At 52.1% G+C, this 26,202-nt stretch overlaps 1 protein-coding gene across 6 annotated transcripts in view; it reads left to right on the plus strand.

Annotated features, from left to right (window-relative positions):
• The first annotated feature begins 14,833 nt into the window (after positions 1 to 14,833).
• The window catches only part of CBFA2T2 (CBFA2/RUNX1 partner transcriptional co-repressor 2), a 58,054-nt gene continuing 46,685 nt past the window's right edge, over positions 14,834 to 26,202 (plus strand). For 4 of the 6 annotated variants that reach the window (XM_063404673.1, XM_063404675.1, XM_063404674.1 and 1 more), the window contains exon 1: positions 14,834 to 14,941. In XM_063404673.1, coding sequence (XP_063260743.1) covers positions 14,914 to 14,941 — 28 coding nt within the window. In that variant the 5' untranslated portion in view covers positions 14,834 to 14,913. Of the gene's footprint in view, positions 14,942 to 17,773; positions 18,027 to 26,202 lie in introns of all 6 variants that reach the window. The other 2 variants (XM_063404678.1, XM_063404677.1) reach the window with 2 other exon arrangements.

Raw genomic sequence — 26,202 nt, forward strand, 5'->3', positions numbered from 1 at the left:
GAGTGACAGGATGAATTCGCTGAAGGAGCCGAGGCAGAGGCTGGCATTCCCCGGCTGTCCCGTCAGAGAAGTCCCCGGGCCAAGATGAGGCTCCCCCACCTCCCCTCCCTCCCTCGCAGCCAGCCATCCCCGAGGAGGCCTTATCTGCCGCTAATGCTTCGCAGCTTCCCTCCCCAAAGCTTGCGGGCTTGGCAAGATGCTCCGAGACTGCATTTGCTCCAAATGGATTGTATCAGGGGGAGAACAAAGCACTGGAGAGTTTTCAAAGCGGACTTGTGATGGCAGCCCGCAGCAGGGGTGGCTGGTCCCCTCTGGTGACACCTCACAGGGGACACTGGGGTCCAGGCTTGGCCCCAAAACCCAGCAGGCAGAGGCTGCTGCCCCTCAGCTCAATGGCCCAGCCCTGGCTCTGCCATTCCCCAGAGGTGTCCGGGCAGGGGCCATTCAACAAGTGCTGGCCAGAAGACAACAGCTCCATTTTCACCAAAAAATGTTCTGCTGCAAAACCTGGCCTCGCTCCAGCTGCAAATGAAAAAATTAGGTTGTGGGTTTTGTTGTTTTGTTTTGTTTTTTTTTTTCTTTCCTGCTGCAGAGTTTCTTGGAAAGCTGGTGTGGGGCAGGCACTGGAGCAAACACTGACCTTGGCATCATGCCCTTGCCCACTTGTCTCCCCATCCCTGGTGCAGGAAGCTGCAGGCAGTGCAGCTGGCAGAGAGGATTTTTTTCTCTAACACCCTCAAGGGCTTGGAGAGAAAAAGGGAAATATTCTCTTCTCTGTTGATCTGAGCATAAATTGCAGTCACAGTCAGGAGAGGTGATAGCGTGGAGCTTCCCCTGCCCAGCCTGTGCTCTGAGCCCTTCAGAAAGGTGGATCCAGGTAATGCCAGGACTGACCCAGAGCTCCACAGACACGTGGTGCATGAGCCAAGGTGTGCTCCATGCTGTGGTGAGGTGTTCCCAAGGAAACCCTGGCACACAGGGAACCATGCCTGTCGGGAAGGGCTAGAGCAGAAGGAACCAAGGAATGAGACCAGAAAGTCATGTTGGCTTGGCTGTGCCTTGGATCCTCAGAAAAGATGGTGTCAGCAGTGAGTCAGCTCCTGGAGGTATGTGAAATCATAATTGGAGAATGCTGAGAAAACAGCAAAATCCCACAGAAAACAAAAAAGTGTGGGGGAAAAAATATCCCAGACAACCTTTAAGCAAAAGCAAGTGTGGATCCCAGAGCCTCAGGGCTGGACAGAGTCAGGAAAGAGAAGGGGTTCAGCAACTGGACATGTTTCAGGGGGCAAACTGCAGGATTGCATCAGGGATGGGGAAAAGGAACACCAACCCTGAGGCAGTGGCTCTCTGCTGCAGAACGGTCACAGGGCACCACAGGGCCCACAGCAGTGGCTGCAGGGACACACAGGAGATCCCAGAGGCTCTTCCACTGCATTCCCAACCCCTGGGAAGTGTCACAGGGACAAGGATTCCTCTGGACAAGTGTCACAGAGAATCTGGGGAAACAACAGAGCTGCACAAGGCCAGGCCCTCTAAGTGCCTGGCTCACACATTGTCACATCATGAGGGACAGAATCATCTGTGCCACCTTAGCAGGAGGGACAGGGCAGGGACTGAGCCAGGAGGCTCCAACATCCCCATGGCCATGGCAAGAGAGATGCAGAGCAAGGGAGGAGCCTTCTGCAGAAGGCATGGGGTGGCTCACTGAGAGCCAGAGGCGAAAGAAGGGGAAAATCAAGCAAAATGTCACAAATTCAGGAGCTCAAAGGAAAAGGAGATCTGTGTGTCCCATGGGGAGATGCTGAGAGAGGAAGAGAAGCTCAGGGGGGACAGTGCTGGATGGGGGGATTGGGGAGAGGGGTCCTGCCCATCGCTGCTGGGGATCAAAAGCAACCCCAGCCTTCCAGCCCTCCTGGACAGGCCCAGACACCCGGCCAGGGAGGCGAGCTGGGATCAAAGACTGGGATGTACAGTCCTGGTGAAAATGCAGGGAAACAACAGAGACAAACTCCAAGCAGCAATGAAATACCAGCAGAGTGAACTTTGACCAGGTGTCCATGTAAACAGGGCCATGAAACCTTCCCCTGCACACTGGAGAGAGCCAGAGGGTAGGGAAAAACCAGATGGAAACTCAACATAAACCCAGCCCATGTGGGTACCATAGGTACCAGCAGGGCGTCAGGCTTCTGCCCCATCACAGCACCACCATGAGCCATGTCAGGTGAGATCAGGGCACAGCTGGGGATGGGAATTCATCCAGAGACACAACCCCCCTGCCCTCTGGGACAGCACCTCATGCCTGGCAGTATCCCCATGGGACTGCAAGTTGAGCACCAAACCATGGCTGAAGAGACCCAGGTGGGAACAGGGACTCTGTGCTGGGAGCCAAACAAGTGGGAAACAGCAACAAAAAATGTTATTTTGTTATCACAGGTAAATCAAACAATCCACCCTGTTCAGAGTACCCTTTAAGGTGTGTGCACTGCACCAGACAAAAATGATGGCAGTAAAGATTAGCTGTGTCCAAGGGGCTCCCAGCCCGTGACAAGGAGCACCATAACCTGCCCTTCCCGAGGTGATCCTGACAGTGACAGCTGTCATTGAAGGGATGCTGTCATTGAAGGGATGCTGTTCCAGAGGCCTGACACATTCCCAGGGCTTCCCTCTGCAGGTGGACACTGCCCACAGCTCTGGGAAGGAGCAAAGCCCTCGGCAGGGCTGGGCTGAGCTTAGCTTGCTGCTGGACCCTCACTGGGCTCCCAAGTGCGAAGAGCAATGAGAAATGCCCGTAGGGACTGTGGGACAGGGAGTTGGGGGACGTCCTCCTCTGGTGGCTGGAGCCCAGTGTCACCATCTGTGCGGCTGCAGATTTCCTCCCAAACTGTCCTGGCCCCACAGAGCTCTTTGCCCTTGACAGGGAGGATGAACAAAGAGGTTTTACATAATCCCACATGATCTGCATAATGCACGGCCCCAAAACCTGCTGCTCTCACCCGCCACGGTGCAACGAGCCACTGGGTGTTCCTCTCTCTTCTCAGCCTGACTCCTTCTCCCTGGCAATGTATCCCTGCCAGCAGTGAAATCCTGAGCTGAGCAGCTCTTCCAGGCCCCCAGGTGTGGGTACCCCCATCCCAGCATGTTTGGGGTGCTGCTGGAGGCACCCACACCCTGACAGGAAGCTTTTGCTCCAGCTGTGAACACCACACAGCCAGCTGTGGGGAGAAAAAACATGGAAGTGTGTGGAAACACTTTCACAGGGACACTTTGAGGGTGCCCATGGCTCATCCTGAAAGGTCTCCATCTCCACTCCTCCCATCACCTCTATCCCACCCCCAGGGAAAGAAAATCCTGCTGGAGCTCAGGTGCTGAGCTGGAGCTGGAGTTGAGCATTTCAGAGCCACAAAATCCTGCTGCCTCGAGCGAGGAAAGAAACCACCTCTGGGTGACTGCTGATTTTGCTTAAAAATACAAAAGCAAAGCAAAAATTAAGGCCCAGCGGTCCCTGCAGCCAGTGGCTGTGGTGCAGTGCCTGGGAGTGTTTGCAGGGCTGGGAATGGCACATCCAGCACAGCCCTTCCCCTCAGTGCCATCCACAGTGACACTGTGACAGATACACCGTACAGTGGTGCCACACAGAAGTGGCACAAAATCACAGAAATCACCCCAGAGGAAGAGTCCATCCAGTTGGGAATCACCTTGGGATTCTCCCAAGCTCTTGCACACCACAGGATGGGCAGAGCAGAGCCAGCAGCATCTCAGCATCTCCAACCGACTCCAATGGCACCACCCGTAGACTCCAAAATGTTGGGGAAAAAATAAACATAGCTCAAAGGAGACTCAGAGATCGAAGGGAAGTGGCCATTAGCAACCCTCCATCTGCAGTAAAGAGCCTGCCATGTCCGGCACTCCGGATCTAATGGGTTTTTAATATTCTTGTGGCACGCACTGGGGTATAGATGGGAAGAGACACTTGGAGGTCTTGCATGAGCACCAGTACTCGGGGGGCTGCTCGCAGAGTTCAGGCTCTTCCTTTCCCTGCCAGCTGCCTCAGAGATGTAGATGTTTCAATTATTCTGTCAAGCTGCATATTCCAAATTGAGGCCAGAGAAGTGTCTCTGTCTTATATAGAAAGAAAGGAAAAAAATATATCCCTAAAAGGAAAAGAAATGAACTCAGAAATTAATAAGGCTGATTGACAATGCTGCTTTGGAAACTCTGGTACCATATGGCATCCTTGAATGGCTGCAGTGCTGTTAGGATGGAGCTGACCAGCTGGAGAGTTACTGTGGGTTGTTTGTAATTGTAATAATGGATATCAGATGGCTGGTGTGGAGCAGTTTATAAATGAGAACAGACAATGAGCCGCACTGTTTGTCAGGAAATCATTGCTGATATGGGCTTTGTGCTCCCCACCACTCCCGGGTGGAGCTGGCTGCTCCCGGGGCACCCTGCTCTGCCCTTGGGCCCAGCTCCGGCCGGGAATGGCACGATCCAGGGGCAGGTACTGCACTCCTGTTCCAGGATTGGGGTCCAGCCAGGAGAACTCCCAAAAAACCCCCTCACCCTCCTGGTGGTGTGGGCAGAGCCCCAGGTGCCACTGGGAGATGGCAGCAAGGCTGATGTCCTTCTGCAGAAGAGGTGGGGTGCAGCCAGGGGGCCTCCCTGAGGAAGCCAAAGCAAACAGGGACCCATCCAGGATCCACCAGAGCCTCTGGAGCAGTCAGGGTCACAGGGCTGCTGGGGGCCCGGGTACTGACACTTCCAGATTGGTTTTTGTGCTGAACAGCCGCAAAAATCATGACATTTCAGAATTTGCCAGTTAATGGATTTTTTTTTAAAGTCAGTAACAGTGAAATTCATTATTTCAATTTCTGCTGATCTCCAGCTCCAGTTTAGCACATAAAGCGAGTTTGGAACGAAAATGTCACACACTTGTTCACTCCTCTTTTCCAAAATCAACTTCCATCCAAATTAACACAGGACATTGCCCAGCTGGAATGTCCCCTTGCTCCAGCTGAAGCCACCCTGTGCCACATGGCCGGGGTGAGTGAGCCCCAGCCCAGAGGACCCAGGGCAGGAGAAGGCTGGGAGAGAAGGCTGAGTTGTTACCACTATTGTTAATTCTTTAGTGCTGCTGGATTACTTTTTTCCCTAAAAGCTATCACAAAAGAAGTGATAACCAAACTGAATTGTGCACATTCCCTCATCACCTGAAGCCCTTTGGCAGTGCCAGGTGATGCTGCAGGGCAGGACGGGCACACCCACATGTCCTTTCACACTCAAACCCCAAACACAGCTGGGTGCTCCAGCAAGTCTTATTTCGGCATCCTCAGCCCCTGGGCAGGAATGGAAGGAGCCCTGGCACTGCAGGGCCTCCTCCCCGCTCGCCTTCAGGCTGATGGCATCTCTGGTGAGGGGCCAGGGCGCGGCGGGTGCTCGGGGAGCGGCCAGGCGGCAGCAGGCAGAGCTTTCTAGGAAAGCCATCTCCGTGGGAAGGAGGCCAGGCCCGGAGCTGCACGTGCCAAGCGCTGGGCAGAGCATCCACGAGCTGCCATGCCCCTCTGCAGGGCACCTCCGCAGCCTGGAAACGCTCCCACCGCTCCTCCTGCCTGCACGGACACACCGCGGCTGCTGCGGGGGCTGGGAGCCCCAGGCAGGGCTGCCCCGTGCCCTCCTGTGTGCGGGGCACAGGGGAGGGTGGGCAGGGTGCTGCAAGTGCCAGGGAACGGCCTGGGGGGGATCATGTCCAACTCATCACTCTCAGCAAAGCCCCTCCCTCAGCTCCATCATTTTCAGCCCTTCCTACCTGTACCAGAATTGCTGCTCTCTGGTTTGGTTTGGATAAGAAATTAAATCTCTCATATATATATATATGTGGGTTTTTTTCTACATGAATTATATATTAGTATTTAAATGTTTTGTATTCTTATATATAAAGATTTCTTTTATACTGTTCTTCGTAGTATAAAAATATTTCTTGGAAACCCCAGGGTGCAAAATCCTCACACAAAACCCTTGGTGAAGCTGGACGCAGGAAGGGCAAAGTGACTGAAGTCCATGGTCGAAATCAGCAGGCAGAAAACCTTCCTCTCATCCATCACCCCTAACCAAGCTCTGTGGTTAATTCCCTGGAGAAATATGGAGTCCTGCTCCCTGCCAGTCCTGAAAACATCCCAGTTTATATGGGGCATGGCTCTTCCTCAAAACTCCAGTATTTCTTTTTTCCAGTTCAGAGAGGATTATTTGAATCTGCCTATTTGCAGCCTTGATTTTTAGGCTTTCATGTAAAATGCAACTTACCCATTCATTTTAATAACAGAGATTACAGGTCTGTCTTATATATATCAGCCACTACTTAGGGAAAATTTGCACCACATTACCATGGACCAAACATCATATTTACGTTTTCGTTTACTTGTAAGGGGGTGCTGAGATGTGGTGCAGACACAGGAGTGTTTTGGACACCTCCTCTGGACTGGGCCTGGGAAGCAGGAGGGCTGATGGCATTCCCCAGACCCACCCGGGGCATCCTGTCCCCATGTCCCCACAGACCTGCCAGCGACCCGATCGCATCCTCCCAGTTTTAGCCCAAGTTGTCACTCAGTAGAAGAACTCCCCCTCTTTCTCCAGCTCAACTTTGGCTGACCTCATCAGCAAACTGAACTAATTGTAGGAGGGGAAGCTGGGGAACAGCCCAGCGGCCCTTCCTGCGGGGGTGGCGGCTGTCACAGCGTGTTGGTGGCACCACAGCCCCGCTCCCCAGCACGGAGCCGCAGTGTGACTTCAGTGGGGCACACGGGTTCCTCACCGCTCGCTATCACCTTTTAAATCACCCTGACTGCAAGCCCTGACAAGCACTGTCAGCAGTGTCAGCGCAAAGAGGGTTAGATTTCAAGAGAAAGAGATATTCAATGCCAACCCGTACACAAACACGCTCGTTTTTGGACATAAACACTCGGTTTTCCATTTTTCTGGTTTTCTGGTTTTCTGTTTTTTCGGCACAGCCCCTCTGGAATGGCTGAACGCCCCAGGCTGGGTGCAGCCCTCCCCTGGCACCCGAGCATCCTGTACTTCACGTGTTTTATTGAGCTCAGCCTGCCTTGCCATCACTTTTGGGTGTCACTGTTTGATCAGTGCCCATCGCCGCCGTGCCCGTGGCGGGCCCCATGGCAGCCAGGCTGGCGCCGTTGTTGGTTTTTGTTTTACAGGGTGACAGAGCCTCCCCACATCCTCCCACCCACGCACTGCCGCTGTCACTGGGTTTGCTTTGCCCTGCCTGGCAGGTAATGGCCCTCAAAAGCGCTGTCGCTTTGCCATCCCACACAGGGTGCAATGTTTGTGGGGTCTGTGTGCTCCTAGAGGGATGGATTCAGGATTCCCAGCTCTGGTCCCAGCCCTGGTGCATCCTTGGCCCATCAGCATGTCATGTCTCCTTTCTCCCCTTCCATGGGAGGTTGAAAAATCACCAAGAATCTGCTGGAGGGAGTTGAAAATACAAAGTAGGAGGCAGCTGAGCACCAGAACAGGCACGTGGTGGCTGTGAGCATGGACCCTGCACAGCCACGCCACCCAAAAATCCTCTGGGAAAAGTGCACCCAGAGCCAGAGGCAAGATTGTGAGGGGATCAGCACCACAGCCAAGACGGAAGGGTCATCCCAAGCTGGGAGGACGAGGATGGAAGCACAGTGCCAGGGATGAAGGTGTGTTAGGAGCAGAGGGCTGACATAAAATCCAGCAGTGGGTGATGGTAGAAGTCGTGAGCTGCAAAAAGCACCAAAAATTCCTTCTGCTTCAGACATCTGCAAAAAATATCCTATCAACCCCAAAACCAGGCTCCTACCCCAGCCTCTCCTGATTCACTGTTTACTGCCAAACACCTCCACAGTGACAGCTGACTTTTGCTTTGTGTCTGTGGCCGCTCACATCCCATTGCTGGAAAATTATAAAAAACGTTTTAAAATAACAAAAAGTGCTGGGTGCTCACATGAGGATGGAGATGGCCACGATGTCTTCACGGAGGAGCAGCAGAAGCTGGGGTGTGTGAGCAACACCCCCAAGCCTGGCTGTGCTCTGACAGGGGCTGTGGTCATGATTTGTAAAACACTCACTCTTTAGGGAAATGATGGGATTTACCCCTCAGGTGCAGGTCTGGCTGGAAGGGAAGCGCAGCAGCCAGGCTGGTGGCAGTGCTGCCACCCAAGGAGCCACCAGGGGACAGCCCTTCTGCCTCCCCAGGGCCCCCCTGGACAAGGGACCGCTCCGAGCATCCCCAGAGCCTTCCTCCCCAGCCCATCTGCCGCTCGAGTGCCGCTCCCCGGCTGCGGCGGCTCCCGCTCCTCATTAGAGGTCGCAGCCCCTGAGCAAAGATTAATCTGGCACTTGTGCGAATTTATCTGCTTGAAAAGAGAGGGACTGGCTCTGACCTCGCAGTCTGGAGACTGGTGGGGAGTTTGCTGTCCCCTGAGCTGTCAAGCCAATTCCCTGCAGTACCAAGCTGTTGTTCTTGGCATCTGCTAGGCAGAAAGGCTGTGAAACACCCCAAATATCTGTTTGTTTTAAAAGGTAAATATTAATTTCAGGATGCTGTTTACATAAGCAGACTCTTGGAGCTCAAACTCACTGCCTTTTGCTGGTGTCACATGGCATTAGTGTGTATTTAACATTTATTTAACTCTCCTTGGCCCCGTTTGTGCCAGATGGCAGGCAGCCTGCACGGCCAGGCAGGGCTCAGCTCGGGGCTGCTCCGAGCGTGACAAGGGGATGGGTTGAGGCTGCAAAGTTAAAAGTTTGAGTTTTGTGGCTGCAGGTTCCTGAATGATACCAAAACACACTGTGGGTTTGTGTCCCCGAGGCTGGGGACACCAAAAGCAAGGTAACCAGGAAATCATCCTCTGACAAGTCCAAGCCAGTGCGAGGGCTGGGCTTTCCTCAGCTCTTGGCAGACACTGGGGTCTGATCACCTTGGCCTGATCCTGCCCGGCACTGAGCTCCCTCAGTGCTCCCTAGGGAGCAGATCTGGGGATCCCAGCAGCCAGCCCAGTTTGCATGCACTGGGTGGACACCAGTGAAACCCTGAGCTGCACAAGCTGGGGGTGCCTGGCCAGCTGGTGATGGGGACGAGCTGATGACATGGCAGAGGAGATGGTGACATGGCATAGGGGTTGGTGACATGGCACAGGAGTTGGTGACAAGGCACAGGAGTTGGTGACAAGGCACAGGAGCTGCTTGCTGGCTCCCAGGGCCCTGAACAGCGAGTTAGTTCCTCTCAGTGAGTTGTGAGAGATCTCATAAAGTGATCTCACATTCCTGATGCGCAGCTCTGACTGCTGAGTGCTCACATGTCTGTTTTCTGCCTCCCCAGTCAGTCACTCTCCCAGCACAGGGCATTTTTTGGGCAATGCAGCACTGACAGTGTCACTGGTTTTTCAAACAATGAAGAAATGCAGCCAGATGGCCTCTGGAAAACAAATAAGATATTCAAAACAGTATCAGTCTCTTTATGGCTGCAGCAGGCACCCATCAGCTTGAACATACAAAGGAGGAAGATCCGAGATGGTTTCAGGGACAGGATTACAGTTTCTAAGCTGGGCTGGACACCCTCATGCTCAAACATTTGTGTTTGAAGAAAGGGACCTGCATGATAAATAATGTCCCAAGATTTTTATCACAGCATTGTTGCCTGTTTGGGCTCGACAGCCGCTGTGTGCTCTGCCTCCCACCTGCTGAACAGGTCTCGTCCCACCCATCCCCTCCTCCAGAAGTTTTTGCTGGATGAGATCCCATCCCCTCCTCCTGGACACACTGCCTGTGCAGGCAATGCAGACCACTCACACTGTGCCACGAGAAACACTGACCAGACACCAGGACTGACCTTGGGAAACTCCACTGACCTCCAGACCTCCCTTCTGGCACCATCTGCCTCACTGTCCTTTCGCTCAGTTCTCACCCTTGTTAATGATGCCTGTCCTAAACTTTCTATTTTCCTTCTTCGGAAAACCAGTTCCCAGCAAAGGAAGCAGGCAGGGTGCTCTGGCCTGCCCTGTCAGAGAAATCCTTTATCTCATTTCCCACTCATTTCTATGACAGTAATGTCTTTTTTTTCAGCATTTTTTAGGGCTACAAGTGCCTGTGAGATGAGAGATTTCCAAACAGCATTCCCTCTTGCTTTTGTGTTTTCTATTCTTTGATCAAAGCCATTAATCTTTGCCACTAGATCTGCCCTCACTGAAGAGGAAATGGAAGGACTGAGCTGGTGTGGGAACTGGGAGAAGGCAGCAGAGGGGTGAGGAAGAGGCAGGACAAGGCTGTGGGGAGCAAGGCTGGTCATACATCTTTGCCTGAGAGAGCTTGTTCTACCCAGGGCCACAGTCATCAGCTGCGACCTTCCCTCCCTCTAGCTCAGCAGCCTGCAGCCACCTCTGTCATGTTGGTTCTATTCAGAGGGGGGCTCCAGGCTATGAGGTCTCACAGAATGACAGAATCAGAGAGGGACCCTAAAGATCATCTCGTTCTCATCATGGCAGGGACACCTTCCACTGTCCCAGGCTGCTCCAAGCCCTGTCCAACCTGGCCTGGGACCCTTCCAGGGATCAAGGGGCAGCCACAGCTGCTCTGGACACCCTGTGCCAGGGCCTCTCCATCCTCACAGTGGAGAATTTTTTCCCAATATCCCCACCTAAACCTATTCCTTCAGTTTGAAGCCATTCCTCATTGTTCTGTCTCTCCAAGCCCTTGTCTCTCAGTCTCTCTACATCTTTCCTGCAGGCTCCCTTCAGGTACTGAAAGGACACAGCTAGCCCTGAAGCCTCTCTTTTCCAGGTTGAACAATCCCAGTTCCCTCAGCCTTTCCTCACAGCAGAGCTGCTCCATCCCTCTGATCACCTTGGTGGCCTCCTCTGGAGGCTCCAACAGCTCCATGTCCCTCCTGTCTGTCCTGTTCTCTTTGGCAGAGCTTTTGCATGAGCTGAAGGAGCACTGTTCCTTCAGGATGGGGGCAAACCCAGAATGGTGCTTCACATCAGTGCTCAGGTCAGGGCAAGCAAGTGACAGGACAGCAAACAGAACTGGAAAAATCTATTTTCAGAGCTCAGCATGGCATGAGCTGAGCTGTGGGATGGCAGCAAATAACCAGAGCAGAGGCCAAGTACCTGCTCACAACAAGGACCATTCCCTGGGCACCTGACAGAGAATTCACCACAGAAAAAGTGTTTGTGACCTGGCTGCCTGATATCCAATTAAATGTTTTAAAGATGCTGGGAGATCTCGACTTTTGGAGGGCATGTATGAATATTTTGATGGTTTACTTGCCATAGATACATACCCTGTATAGCAGGTGTGTATTTATAGTCCTAAAAATGCTGTTTGCAAAACTGTGGCTGTTTACTGGGGTGTGATAGATGTATATAAATACTGAGACATATATATCTACCTCTCCAGCACGTGTGTCCCCACACACTGCACTGGGCTGAAGCCTTTTTCCTGTCCCAAATACAAGATGTGTTCAAGTGATAGAGAGAGAAGGGTTCCAAATGAAGTCCACATGCCTGTAGAGCCTCCTCTCTCATCCACCAGCCTATTTCAAGGGCATACAGCAGCATCAGCTGAGTGAACAGGTGTTGCTCTGCTGGACACAGCACACAAATCCAGACTCATAAAGGCTGGGTGGGTTTTTTTCTCTTGGAGCAAACAAACCCTGCTCTGTCTACCAGAGTACCAGCAGAGGAAAAATTGCATCTGACACCTTCATTTGGTGGCTGTTGTTCCACAGAGCACGAGACAAGCCCAGCTCACTGCATGGCTTCAAATCTGGGGGGGTGGAGGTGGGGAAGGAGAGCTCCCTGTGGGGCAGGCTGGGGCAGAGGGAGCTCCCCTTGCTCACAGGACAGCAGGGTCTGGAACTCATCCTCCCCACAAGACCATGCCCACGTCTCACCCACGACCCTGACACCACTCATCTCACATCTGAGAAAGAGCACAGAGATCCCATTCCCTGCTCACACGACTTTCTCTCCCTAGAAGACACTTGCTGGAGGAGCAGCAGGATGGCCATATTTCAACATGAGGCTGCCTCTGTGGGGAAGTGACACAAATCTGTGGAAATGTCCCCAAAACTGCTGTCATGAACAGCTACACCCATCATCAGCACTGAGGCTTGCCAGACCAATCTTTGTGTGCAACTTTTCCTGGTATTCCAGGGGTATTATTTAGACAGTCCTCTCCTCTTTGTGATTTCAAAAGCAGCTGTTCCATCTTTAGAAACCAAGCTGCAATGCACACCCTCTCATGGAGCTGCCCTGTGCCCACCATGGCTTCAACTTGGGCACCATCAAAGCTGTGGAAGAGAAACGAAGATGAAAATACATTTGCTGCTCCTTCAAAGCTTTCCCCAGCACATCCCAGTGCTCTGCTTTGCTCTCCCAGTCTTCATCACCCTCTCCTCAATCTGAGGAGTGACACTTCACGCCAGGGCTGGTCTCTTAAAGCTGTGGTGCTCTAGAGGGATGGGACATGGAGCAGGGCAGCAGCAGCCCCACACTGTCACCACATCTGCTCCATCTCCTGTGCCCTCAGCACAAGGAGGGCTCCAGCCTGGGTGAGCCTCAGGGAGATGCCAGGCTGTGACTGGCACCTTCAGGTGTCCTGGAAGCTGCTCCCATCACGGTGGGCTCTGATGGAGCCCAGCCTGCCACTCTCCACGGAGCTTCACAGGCTTTAAGGACCAGCTAAATAAAAACAAAGCCCTTATCAGCGCCCCACACAATGGCCCTTTCTGCTTCACCGGTGTCAAGTTGGCTCCAGCGAGGCTGTGGACTACACAGAAATGAAGTGGTGGCAAACACAGGCCAGAGCCAAGCTGCAGCCAGCGAGGCAGGAGATAAGAGCAGCACAGGGGGATGTGGGCTTTGGCAGAGAGGGGCCGGGGAGGAGACAAAGCCACAAAGTGAAAACCAAGACAATGGGAGTGGATGGATTGTCCTGTTGTTTCAGTGCAAATTTGGATCTGCTCCATCCTGGGACATCTGGGCCCAAGAGATGCCTGTTCCTGGCCAGCAAACTCCAACGGAGCCTGTGCTCAGTGAGCATCAGGAGTGAAACACTGCTGAGCTGCAGGGCTGGGCTGGCCAGGGGCTGCTGCCAGCCACCAGCAGCCCAGAACTGGGGCAGGTCAGACCCAGCTTGCTGGGAGCATGGTCCTGCTGGAAACAGCAGCCCTGACCAATGTGCCTTTTCCCCCACGAGGGCTCACAGACCTCACTGCCTTGATGATATGGGCAGTGCCCTGAGGGCATGAGCAGTGCCTTAGGGCAGCCAGTCTGGATCTCCTGCTACATCCCAAGAGCTCTCTTTCACTGGAGTGAGCTCTTCCCAGGCTGAAGGAGGGCATCCACAGCCACACTGGCACCAGCATGACTTGGTAACTGGTGAGGATATCTCCATAGGGCAGGAGACTGGCTCCTGCCTCTGCTTCCAGGACCACATGTATGTTTTATTGCTGGGAAGGGAAACCCCAGCTATAACCCCATTTGCAGGCATGTGTCTTCCTCCTACAGCGACTCCCAAGTCTTTTGGGGCATTCCTCATCTAGCTGGCATATTTTAGCTTCCAAGAGAACACCTAAACTGGCAAACCTCTCCAGGATGGGAGCAAAGCTGTGCTTTGTTTTCAGGTGCCAATTGGACTCCAGCATAAAGAAAAGTTCCTTCCCCAGAGGGTGCTGGCACTGCCCAGGCTCCCCAGGGAATGGGCACGGCCCCGAGGCTGCCAGAGCTCCAGGAGCCTTTGGACAGCGCTGCCAGGGATGGACAGGGTGGGATTTTGGGGTGTCTGTGCAGGGACAGGAGCTGGACTTAATGATCCTCGTGGGTCCCGTCCAGCTCAGGGATATTCCAGGATTCCATGAGGCTGCAGCCTTGACAATCCCTGAATGGGAGCCTCAGGCTATCAGTGAGGCTCCCATGATCCCAAACTGGCATTTCTAGGTTTTGAGGTACCTGTGCAGTGAAAGCTTTAGCCTGTAGGAGTGGAATCACATCTCACCTCTGCCAAGGGTATCTGACTGCTGCAAGACTCCCTGGGACACTTTGTGGATGAGGTTTAGAGGTGGGTGTGGAATGTGGGAAGTGCCAGGAGGGAGCAAAACCCCTTTGGTTTCAACACCTGAGGCTCTGGGGCTGGGCTGGGGACAAACCTATCTGTCCTTGGGTATTGCAACACTTTGGGGGGGAACAGCTATTGTAAAACCTTTGGGAGTTGTATGCAGGTATTTTAACATCTTTGGGTGTACAGGTATTGTAAAGGTGGTAACCTCTTGGGGTGTACGGGTATTGTAACACCTTTGGGGATGTGTGAACAGGTATTTAAACACATTTGGGGTGTGTGTGTACAGGTATTGTACCACCTTTTGGGGGTGTACAGGTATTGTAGCACCTTTGAGGTTGTGTACAGGTGTTTAAACACATTTAAGGGGTGTGTGTACAGGTATTGTAGCACCTTTGGGGATGTGTGTACAGGTATTGTAACACCTTAGGGTGTGTGTGTACAAGCATCGTAGCACCTTTGGGGTTGTATACAGGTGTTTAAACACATTTGGCGGGGTGTACAGATATTGTAACACCTTGAGGGGAGGCAGAGACCTCCGGGGTGGTGGGGAGTGCGGCCCGTTGTGTCCCTGGAGGTTCCACCGGGCTGTAACTCCCGCACGGCCCCGCACGGCCCCGCACGGCCCCGCACGGCCCCGCACGGCCCCGCACGGCCCCGCACGGCCCCGCACGGCCCCGCACGGCCCCGCACGGCCCCGCTCCTCACGCCCTGCCCGGCTCGGGGCGGGCCGGGGGAAGCCGCGCCCCCGCTCCCGTCACGGCGAGGGCCGGGCCGGGCCGGGCCGGGCGGGAGGCGCCGCGGAGCCGGGCCATGGTGGGGATCCCGGGGAGCTGCCAGTGTAAGAGCCGGGGCCGGGGCCGGGGCCGGGGGGAGCGGGAGGGGCGCTTTGTATCGCGATCCGTAATTGCAGCTCGGGTTCGTGGGCGATTCTCGGCGTGCGCTGCCCCCAAGTGTGGGCCTCGGGGACCCCCGGCCGCACGGCCAGGCCGGCACTGCCCGGGTTTCTGTGGCTTTCCAGGCCGGGGGGCTCCGGGACAAGGCGTGCAGCCCCCGCGGCTGGGCCCGGCAGTGCCAGCCCTGCGGTGCTGCAGCCAAAGCGGGTTCGCACCCTGCTGGCACTTGCCACATTCCCTGCCCGGCACTAAAACGCGTCCCTAAAGTGTCCCAGGAGTGCCGGACAGTGAAACAGCCAGAGCTGGGCACGGGTGTTCCCCCTCCCGCGAACTGCAGGGCGGGCAGACCGGGCACCTGTGTGAGCCGTGCGCGGACATCCTGCCTGCGGCAGCACCCTCTGCGTGCGGCTGCGGAGGGGAGATCTTCAGCTCCACTCGCATCGATTGCCCCAAAATCCCGGCTTTGTTGCTAGAAGTGTTGTGCCCTCGGAAAGCCATGAGGCTGGCAGGAGAGCACGTGGTGCCTCTCACGGTGTTTCAGCCTCCTGAGCGTTTCTGCGGGCCGTGCTTGTTCGGCCGCAGCTGGGAGTGAAGTGGAGCCGTCCCGGGTGAGGAGTGAGGAGCCGGGATGTCTGTGTGTAGCCATGTCCATTCACATGGGCTGCATCACGGCCTCAGGGTCACTCTGTGGGTAAGTCATTGCTCAGGAAAGGGAGAAAAGCAGTTAAAAGCACATCCCAAGGCTCAGGAAATTCAGGAATTTTAAAATGAAGTGTGATTGCTCGTAGGGAAGCAGTGTAAAGATAGATGCTGATGCTAATGTGGAAACCACTCTGAAAGCTGCATTCTCGATATGGAGAAGGAATTAGCGAGTGACAGAAGTTGCAGAGGGTGTTTTTGTACTTTGTTGTGCTGCCTGGGGCAGGGTGTGAGATGCTGGGCTGGGGCTGTTACCCACCAGGGCAGTCAGAAACACTGAGTCTGTGGAGGCGTGTGGATTTACCCAGCCCGTGTCCCAGGTGCCTGGAGAGCGCCGCGGTGGGAGAGCCGTGTCCGTGTCCACGTGGCTTTGCAGAGCCCTGGCACCTGGCTCCTCACCTTCATTTTGTCAGCCCTGAAGAACAGGCCCCACAGAAGGAGCTCAGGTGAGATCATGTGCTTTAACCCTGCTGTCCAAAGTCTGTGCCCGGTCTCCTTTCCCCAAGCTCCCTTTGAAGTCACATCAGAGAAACAGGCGCCGCTGAGGGTGATTCATCTCTCCAGTCTTGGACGCCTCTCTCTGAGTGAGACAAATTCCTCACTGGAGGTGCCTGAGTTTTTTCACTGACTGCAAGGGGAGTCCAGGAGAGCTGGCTTAGGCTTTGGCAGGGAGGAGCTGGATGAAACAAATCCCACGCAGTGTGCCTGCTCGTGGTGCAGCTCAGTAGTGTATGCAGACTGGTCAGATTCCCTGCTTCCCTCACACTGAGCACAGGGAGGAGAGTCAGACCTTTGAAATCTTGCTAAGACTGTTTGAAGCTAAGGGAAACAGGGATCTTGTGCCTCCATCATAGCTTCAGGGTGGGTATGTGAAACCGGTTCCTGTCAGCTGTGACACTTTCTGCAACACGGGACAAATTGTTTGAATATTTTATTGGATCGTGACAGGAATGTATGAATGTATATGTGGCTGTTGAGTTTTGCAATATTAAACCATGCCTGAAGTTAGGAAGAAATCCTCCCTGTGAGGGTGGGCAGGCCCTGGCACAGGGTGCACAGGGAGGCTGAGGCTGCCCCTGGATCCCTGGCAGTGTCCAAGGCCAGGCTGGACAGGGCTTGGAGTAGTCTGGGATGGTGGAAGGTGTCCTGCCCATGGATGGGGGTGGAACAAAGTGATCTTTCAGGTTTCTCTCAGCCCAAACCAGTCTATTGTTCTGTGATTGGGGCTTTTCATCCGGGTCGTGCTGACAGAGCTGAGCAAGCAATCTGACCCTATGGCAGCAGGGACAGCAAGGCCACAGCCCGCAGCAGGAGAGGGTGAGGGCACCTGGAATGCTTGGAGTGGCTCAGTGGGAGCTAAAGTGTTATTTTTTATTCAGTTTAATGTGTCTGTGGCCCAGCATCCACTGGGGAATGCTAAGAATAAGCCTGGTGAGCCGTGCAGCTGCTTTATAAAGATAAGCACATAGATATGTGCTGTAGTTATCAGGACCTTTGTAGATAGGTCAGGTAAGGATGCCCTGGTGGTGCCAGCTATTGAACAGTGTGAACATTTGCACGAGACATCACTCAGTTCTTGGGACCAGTGTCAGCCCAAGAACACTGTTGGGGTTTATCTTTGATCTCAGGAAAGTGAATAATCAGCTGTAGACTCATAATGTTTATAAATCCAATTCTCTGCATGGCCTGATGATTTCCTGTGTGTTTTGCAGATCCTGGCAATGTCAAGAGGTTGCTTGATTTCTTTGGCTGTGTGTTACACAGAAGGGGATCAGTGCTCGGTGTTAAACTAACAGTGGGGAAAGAAAGAAGAAATGGGGGACTGCTTTGAAACTTTGGGATGTTCCATGTTCATTTAAGGCACATACTGGCTTCTCATGAATATGCTCTTCTAATGTGGATATTTCCAACAGCCAGAAACTGAAATGGATCTTTCAGGGACTTAGTCTTGATTTTCATATATTGTCAAATGAAAGGCTTTAGGTGTTCCTCTTCCTTTGTGCCAGTGTTCAGGAGAGTGAAATAAATTGGCATTTTAAAGCAGTCAGAGAAAAGAAAAAGATTTTTTTGATTTGCAGGCACTCTGAGGATTGAAAAGAGCTTGTACTTGAGGAAGAGCTTGTGGAGTTGCCTCTGTTGGAAGCAGGACTGGAGTGGAATAGTGAGCTGAGTGCTTTCCATCGTCCTGAGCTGCCAAGGAGTCACAGGCACCTCGAGAGGCTGCCATGAGCCACTGGAGGAGGGGGAACTGCTCAGGTTTCCCTCTTGCTGGCAGGGATCAGAGGTGAACTCTTCCTTCAGAAGAAGGAGGTGTCTGTAAGACTCAACAAGGTGAGAAGTGAATCCACCTCCCCCTCTGATGTAAAAATGTCCCAGGGGAAGGGTTTCCACCCAGACTGGGGATTCACCTGGAACTCTTCCTGAGGGCATTTGTCCAGCCAGTGTCTCGGGCTTAAAACTTCTCCGTGTCCCTGTCACCTTCGCACCTCTTTGTGCCACATCCTGAGTGTGTGCACACCCTTGTTTGATTGAGCTACAGAGCTACCCTGGACATTGTTTTGGCTGTATTTGTGCACTCCAAGTTAATCAACCCCGACTTTGGAAGTCAATTAAAACGTCCTTTACTCCATTTCATGAGAGAGCAGCACTAACTTCTACAGGTAGCAGCTTTTCTGGCACTCGGACTTGGAGGTCAAGTTCTGCACATACGTGTTCCTCAATGATGTGCTTTGCACACTTGGGATGATTTAAAGGAGGAGACTGTTCAGGCAGGGATTTTCTCCAGTGTAGATTTATGTTGGTATTTAAGGTAGTCATTGCTAATAGCCCTCAGCCGTGGATTGCAAGGTTATTTTCACAGGATATGTGGCATGCTCTTGGCTTGGCTTTGGGGCCATAGGTGACATTTCAAAGCTTGCTAAAAAATATTTGAAAAATATTATAGAATTCTCTCATTACAGGTATGGGTTTGAATGGAAAATGCAGGATTAGCCTTTTTTTTTGCCTGTGGATATAAAATAATCAGACAAACAGTGAATACTTGCAGACTTATTGCTGTAAGATTGGACTCGACAGACACACCAGTTTGTTTGCATCAATACCAGCTTCTCCCTGCTCATCTGCACTTTTTAATCCTCATGATCTCTTGGGAGTTGCCTTTCACTTCCTAGCAGTGCACCTGGTTGCTGCAGCAGGAAGTTCCTCCAAATCTGTCACCTGACACGCTCCCACCTGGCCTTTGTGTGTGTTTGATCCCGCCTCTTCTGCCAACAGAGGCAGCAGCAGGAGGAGGAGGGATACAGCCCTAGAGGTAGAGCAGGGGGCTGTAGTATTTGGGCTGTAGTGTTTGGGCTGTGTGGAGCAGGCTGGTGTGGTGAGGGGTGGTTGGGTCGAGCAGTTGCTGGCACTGGTGGGACTGGGCTGGTGGCACGCACAGCCTGGCAGTGCTGTGAGCCAGTCCAGGGACCCTTCCGGACCCCCACCCAGTCAGCAAAGGCTCTTCAGGCGCCTTAACAGGAGTGGTGAGCACACAAATGGGCCTGACAGCTCATCACATCCCCTCTGTCTTCTGTTTGTTGGCCAGCAAATATTTGCTTTATACTTTAAAGTTGTGCATCCTGCCTGCGCAGCCTCTCCGGATCTGGCTGCAGGTGTTGGATCAAACAGAGGTGGAAGAGGGGCTGTAGTGTGGGTCACACATGGTCCTGGGCTGGCAGAGCTCCTGGCTGTCTGCTTGGAGCACAGGCAGCCTCCTTTTCTTAGGTGGGTATTGTGGGCTGCGATATTTTGTGGCTGTATTCCCGAAAGCAAACATTTCTCTGGGTCTTGGCTAAGCAGAAACTTAATTTCACACTTTTTCAAAGTATGCGGCCAGCTCAGCCTGCGGCATTTCCAGGTGCAGATGAGATTAATTTGCTTATCTTGATTGAGGGCAGGTAATTACTTGTGCAGGGGAGGTACCAGAGTCAGGATGTTAAAACACAAAGAAGTCAAATGTTCCTCTGTTCCTCCCCCGTTGTGCAAGCTCGTTTGCATTCAAACACCCGTCTGGCAGATCTGCTGCAGGAGCCTTCCCTCCATCTCCTCCTCCTCCTTCATGATTAGCTTTGTTGGGGGCCACGAAGCCACCGATGAATTGAGCCTGGAAAGCGCTGAACTTTGAGGGGAGATGAAAAAAATCCTTTGGAACATTTGCGGCCCTGGCAGCGGGTCCGTGGGTCGCTGATGGGGTTTATCTTCTGACATCATGAGGATCTCTGACATTTCTAGCTTAGAAACAATAACTCGCCTTATCCGTCGTCATGTTTTTCTAATTAAAGACAAAGCTTGGTAAATATTTTTTAAATGATTGAATTTCCCAAGTATGGAAAACACATGTCAGGAGTCAGGCTGGCTGCATCCGATGCGCCTTTTCCCACCGCGTCCCTCGGAGCACGCGAGTGCAAATGCAGATTTAGAGCTGTGGGTGACAGGTTTATCTGGGATGATTGGCAAGGATTTATAAACCAGGAGGGGATTTACTTTGCTCTCCCTCCCTCCTCTTCCCCCTTCTCCCCCCCGCCTCCCCGACCCCCGTCTCAGAAATAGGAAATTGGGATCACATTAAACCCTAATTGGTTTGGCTCCAGCGCTAGTTCGGTGGCTGCCAAATAGTTAATTTATTGCGTCAGAGTTTGGCCATGTGTTGAGAGGCAAATTCGCTTGAAGCAAGGCATCTCTTTAAACTCTACATCCATTCCTGTGCCAGGTCGTGTTTACAGCATTCTCAGAGTGGGGTGCAGGGGTTGCTTTCTGTGCCCATCCCGGCAGGACAGCGCGGGGGGACCCCTCGGCGGGGCTGCCGTCCCGCCTCCCTCGCTCCCCTGCCAAAACGCTTTCAGGAATTGTTGCCTAAAAGAGCTTAAAGTGGTTTTAGCCGGACTTGGCGCTCGATGTTTGGAAACTGCCAGCTAGATAAGACGTGGGAGGCTCTCAGGAGAATAAATGCATCTGTTTGGGAGATAGCAGCAGGCCTGGGCTGTCACTGCGGAGCGGGGCCAGGTGGGGAGTCCCCGGGGGTGGCAAGATGGCTTTTCCTGGATTGTGTGAGCGGGGACAAGGGGGAAGCTGGCAGTGGGAGGCTGGCATATCTGGCTGTCCTACTGAAGTCCTCCTTGTTCTTGCCCTTCTCCATGGGGCCACTTGGACTGGTGGCTGTCGGATATCCCGGATTTGTTGTCACTTGCTCATGGACATGTGGTATCTAGTGGTGTTCGGCTCCTGTGAAATTTTCTGGAAGATGGGCTCCAGCAGAAGAGTTTGCAGGACAAGCAGCCCTTGCTGAGGCCATCACTGCCTTCCCCAGCGCTTGACAGGGAATTATTTGGATTTAAGAGGATACTGCAGTCAGAGTTAAAGACTCACTGCTAGCGCGTCTTCGGTGTGGAGTATGATTTGAAAGAGGCTGTGTGAGGAATAAAGCCGTGGCTGTGGCATTTTATTTCGTTCCTCGCTGAGTTAAATAACAAACTTTGTGTAAGTGAGCTGCTTCCAGCTCTGAGGCAACAGAATTATCACCGCCGTGCTCAGCGGAGCCCTTTCTGTGTCAGCTGCTATTTCCATTGTGAACTTGATACCTGAAGGCTCAATATTGTGACCCTTTAATTTTCAGCTGCTGAAACATCCCCTACGAGCTGGCTAAAGGGGAAGAGCTCAGGGGGGAACTTGCAATGGTTATGCAGTGAGAGCAGTGTGTTTCTTTGGGTATTTCTTAAGTGCTGAGTGTTTAGGAGAAATTGATAGGTAGTAGAAAAGCACATTTAGCAATACTTTTCCTTCTGTAGCTCTTGCTTCCTGGGATGTAATAAAATCCATTAAGTTCTATTTATGATCAAAGGCCCAGTATAGTAATAGTTTTATTTGGATAATTATGGCTGTTCTACCAATAATGAAAATACAGCACACTTCTAAGTACTGCAGTGTTTAGATGGGTACAGGCTTGGCACAGCCAATTGTTTGACATTTTTGCCAAGGAGTCAGAGAGACACCAGTTCAAAAAAACTTGGATCAAGCTAAGTCCCTGTAGGAAAGCATGTCCTGCCCATGGGTGCCACGTTGGGCTGTGCTGCCCAGGTTTCCCAGCCATCCCTGGAGGTGCAGCAGGGTTAGGCAGACCAGAAGGGGACAAATTGGACAGGTATTGGAAGCAATTGTGGTTTGTTTTGGAGAGAACCTTTTCATCCCCAGGTCTGAAGACAGGTTCAACATTCAGCTGGGAGCAGCCACTCCCCACTTGTACATCTCCTGCCTCGTTTGAAATGCAGCCACTTCTGGGATGAGCTGCTGTAATTACTTTAAAGCACATCGTACTTCCACCACTTTTGGCAGGAAGGAAGGAGGAATACTGTGCTCCATCGCCAGACAAAATAGAAATCAACAATTGGGATTTTTCTCAAAGAGCAGATCTATCTTCTCTGCCATTAAATCTGAGTTGGATGGGAGCCTTGTACCCATTTTGCTTTCCCGGTGCGAGTGTGTCCTTCTGCAGCTCACAGCCCATGTTCACGGGAAGATTTAAAGCAGCAAATTCTAGCCAGGAATTCTTTCTAGCACTTTGCTTCCCTTCTGCTGTTTGCTTCCCTCTTCACACTACAGATGCTGATGGATCACCTTCCGTGGTGAGTAAGGAGACACGCTGTACTTTACGTGGTGCTGGGAAACTGTGTTGTCCTCAGGAGTGTTTTTCAGAGAGGCACTGCCACTCCTGAACCAGCACGGGTCAGGAGCTGTCACACAGGCAGGGCTTGTTCCTGTGCCTGCCACATCAGTGACTGCAGGTCAGCTGCCACTGCCACTGTGGGTGGATCACTGCATCATTTACTGGTGTTCACTCACCCCTCTGCTGCAAACACCCCACTGCACATTACTGCCCTGGGCCCACCTGAGTTTCCACATTCCAGAATACTCTGCTGGTGTCCTTTTATCCCCCCAGGAGATGACTTTTTCCATGAAGCATTGGTTTTCCCTCTTTATCTAGGCATGCTGAGCACCTAGAATTTGATGGAATCTTCAGAGGGAGAGTCTTGGTTATGCACTGTGGTACTCCAAAAACATTCCCTTGGTGCTTGTCTGACTGTTTTCTTCTTCAATATATTTGTCTTGTTGAAAAACCCTTTTTTTTTTCCCTGTGTAGCATTGATTTTAGCAAGAGGGAGAATAAAACCTCTGTGCATGTGAATAGGTAAATAACTGTCAGAGCACACAAACTACTGAGCAGGTGATTTTTAGATATTTCTGGATTTGTCCTCTACCAGTTTTATTTAAGTTTTCAGTCACTGCAGTTACTGTGTTCATTGGGTTTTATTTCCCATTTAATAATTACAGCAGTTTCCCTCGAGCTCTGTATCTCTAATTAAGAAAGCTAAGTTTGAGATAAAATTAATGGAATGAAATTCGTTATGCTTTTATGGTAAAATATGCTCAGAAAAAACACTTGTAAGCTCAGTCACTGCTCCTGGACATTGTTTACCACATCTTGATCCTCCAGCAGTGCTGAGGACTATCCTGGTGGTGTAAGGACAGTTGAGCACCAAAGACCAGGATCTGATGCATGCAGGAATTCTTCCCGTCAGTCTCACAGGTACCAAACAAGATCGTTTGGTTGGCACAGAATCTCCCCTTTTCCCTTGTGTACGTGTAAGGATTGCCTCAGTTTCCACCAGCACTGCACTTTCCCTGTCCTGCTGCTGCTCCTGCTTGTCCAAGGTGGCCTGGGACGCCCTGGAGAACCTGGCAGCACCATTGGGAGCTGGCCCAGCCTCAGGTGGACTCTGGGCAGGTGAGACCCCATCCCCATCCAGGCTCTGAGAGCCCCTTTTGGTGAAGGACAAGCCAATGGACAGCTCTCCCTGTGTACATGCAGCTCACCAGGAATTTAGATCTGTCCAAAAGGCTGTGCTGCTCCAAGCAGCAGCTCCGTGCATGGAGATGCACCTCTTCACACCTGTTTTATAACACAGGAACAAAATATTCAGGGCATCTAAATAGTTTATGGCCCGACAAATAAATTCTGGCAGTGAGAGCGTGAGTTTCCATCTCATTAAACTGTTGGCAAAGCCCTGGTAATTCCAGTCACTGATACAGCACAGGAATTATCCCTCACACGACTGGTCGTGTCAGGTCAGAGCATCACTGCTTTTTCTCAGCAGTTGTGTGTTTGTACTTGAGGGGAAAAGAAAGTGTTGAAATGTCAATTCGTTGGGTTCTTCTCCGGTGCTGGAACAAGGTCTTGTGAGGTCAGAAAAACTGTCTGTGGATTTCTACACCTAAGTTGTAATGAGGAGTTGTTCTCGAATCTTTTTCTTTTTTTTTTTGTCATACAAAACCTGACACAGATTCCCAGTTTGGCAGAGGCTCCAGAGTTTATCTTGGAGCTCAGCAGCTGCGCTGCAGCCCAGGTTGGATCTGACGCAGTTCCTGCCATCTCCCAGCCCTTTGCTGGCCTGTAGGAAATCACTGGGCCTTTGGAGCCACTGACTTGGGGCAGGTCAGCTGTATCATGGCCATTCCCATTTGGGGAGGTGTGCAGTGAGCTGGAGAACAGGAGTGGGAGATGACGGTGTCCTCTGGCTCCTGTGGCAGGCAGAGGATGAGGTGTTTTGTTGATGGAGAGGCACACATGTCCAGAGGCATGGGAAATTTGCCTCCAGCACTGTTACAGATTTTATGGTGTCTTGCAAACATGAGGGAGCAGTTTGCTCTCCCTGCCACGTGTTACCTTCCACAGCTTGAGACAGCCACATGTAAAATTCATTTTAGAGGTCGGTCACCCAGTCCCAGAGACTAAGGAATGTTGTAGTAGGGCTTTTATAAGATTTATATGCTTTATCAAAGGTCCTATAGTTTTCTCATTAAAGCAGGATTATCCTGCTGGGATTAGCTGTTCTGCATGGGTGAGGAAGACAGGCACTCTGCATTTTCATAGTGAGCTGCTCCTGCCTGCAGAGATGCACTGAGGACCAGGAGAGGGGCGACCCAGGAGACACAGGGATGCAGGTGTTTGGAAAGGGGCCCGAGAGGGGCTTTTACAAATGTCCCCTTGATTTGACTTGACTCCTGAACACGAGGGAGAATGGCAGCAGGCTGCACCTCCAGCACTCCTTCCCATCCAGACTCCCAGTCCTGAGACTCGTCCTGGCATTTAACAGCCTCCTCGGTGCAAGCCTCAGGGAATGAATTTGCAGCTTTTCCATATGCCGAAACAAACAGGCAGGGAAACCTTTTAATTTGCACAAGGATCTTCTATAGTCAGTACAAGTTGACCCTGCAGGCTTTCTGGAATGGATTCCTGTCAGTTTGGCCTTGCAAGAGTTCATTTAACCCTTAAAATATTATTGACCTCCCTTTCCCCCAACATTTTATTACACAGACTCCCAGAATGGTTGGGTTGGAAGGGACCTTAAAGATCATCCTGCTCCAAACCCCTGCTGTGGACAGGGACACCTTCCCCTATCCCAGGTTGCTGAGAGCCCATTCCAACCTGGCCTTGAGCATTTCTCATGGATTTTTTTTCCTGTTTGACTACAATACTGAATTCAGCTCAAGTCACTTGGAAATTACTGCCAAGTAACAAACAGTTTCTTTTGCTAGTGCTTTGGTGACTGTCAGTGTCTGGAGCCTGCTGGGAAGTGGGTTTGGGTTTATTTTTTTAATCCACTGTCTGCCTCTCCAGTTTGTAGTCTTATAGTTATATACCCTTGTGTTCTTAATATAAATATTGCCATCACTGACCAAGAACTTGGAGGAAAATGGTGCAAAGAAATGCTGAAGCAGCACTGCTAACCAGGTAGTTGTATGACACTGCTGCTTAGTTGTAAGGAGTCTCCAAGAGGAATGAACTGTTGGACTAAAAGCCTGCTCAGACTGCAGTATTGACTGGAGGAGAGGTGTTGCCTGACATGACTGCTGCAAAAGTCCCTTAAGAAACAGTCCTAGTACTTCTCTTGCTCTGCTCATCATGACATTCCCTAGAGGATGAGTATTTGTCAGATGTTTTTCTAGAAAAGTGAATTTCCAAGTATTCACCAGGTCAGCAGTGAACAGGACCAGGGTCTTCCTTACTCTGTCCCAAAGGAGCCTCCTGCCAGCCTGGAGCCCCTCAGGGAGCCTGGACACATCTGCAGCTCTCATGCTGGTTGGGTTGGTGCAGCCTAAAGCTGGTGGCTGAGAAATGCAGCTGCTGTAGAGGTGCAGGCATTGGAGCATCCACTGGTGGTGGTCTGCTCTGAGTAGGACCTGTGCTGGATTTAGCACTCCTTTCCACATCTTCAGGAGGTTTTTGGTGGCTGGTCAGTGCAAAGCTGCCCAGCAGAGCTATTCAGGTTCCCTGGGCTCAAAGGAGGCAGATCATTAACCACAAACACAGCACTCACAACCCTGATACTGCCTCAAGCAGGGCAGGAGCTGCTGTAACCCTGATCTCCCCCTGCAGTGCAGGGCAGGGCTGTGGCTCACCAGGTGTTTGCCTTCA

This window comes from Prinia subflava, chromosome 8 (genome assembly GCF_021018805.1).
Source record: "Prinia subflava isolate CZ2003 ecotype Zambia chromosome 8, Cam_Psub_1.2, whole genome shotgun sequence".
In the NCBI taxonomy this organism is placed as follows: Eukaryota; Metazoa; Chordata; class Aves; order Passeriformes; family Cisticolidae; genus Prinia; species Prinia subflava.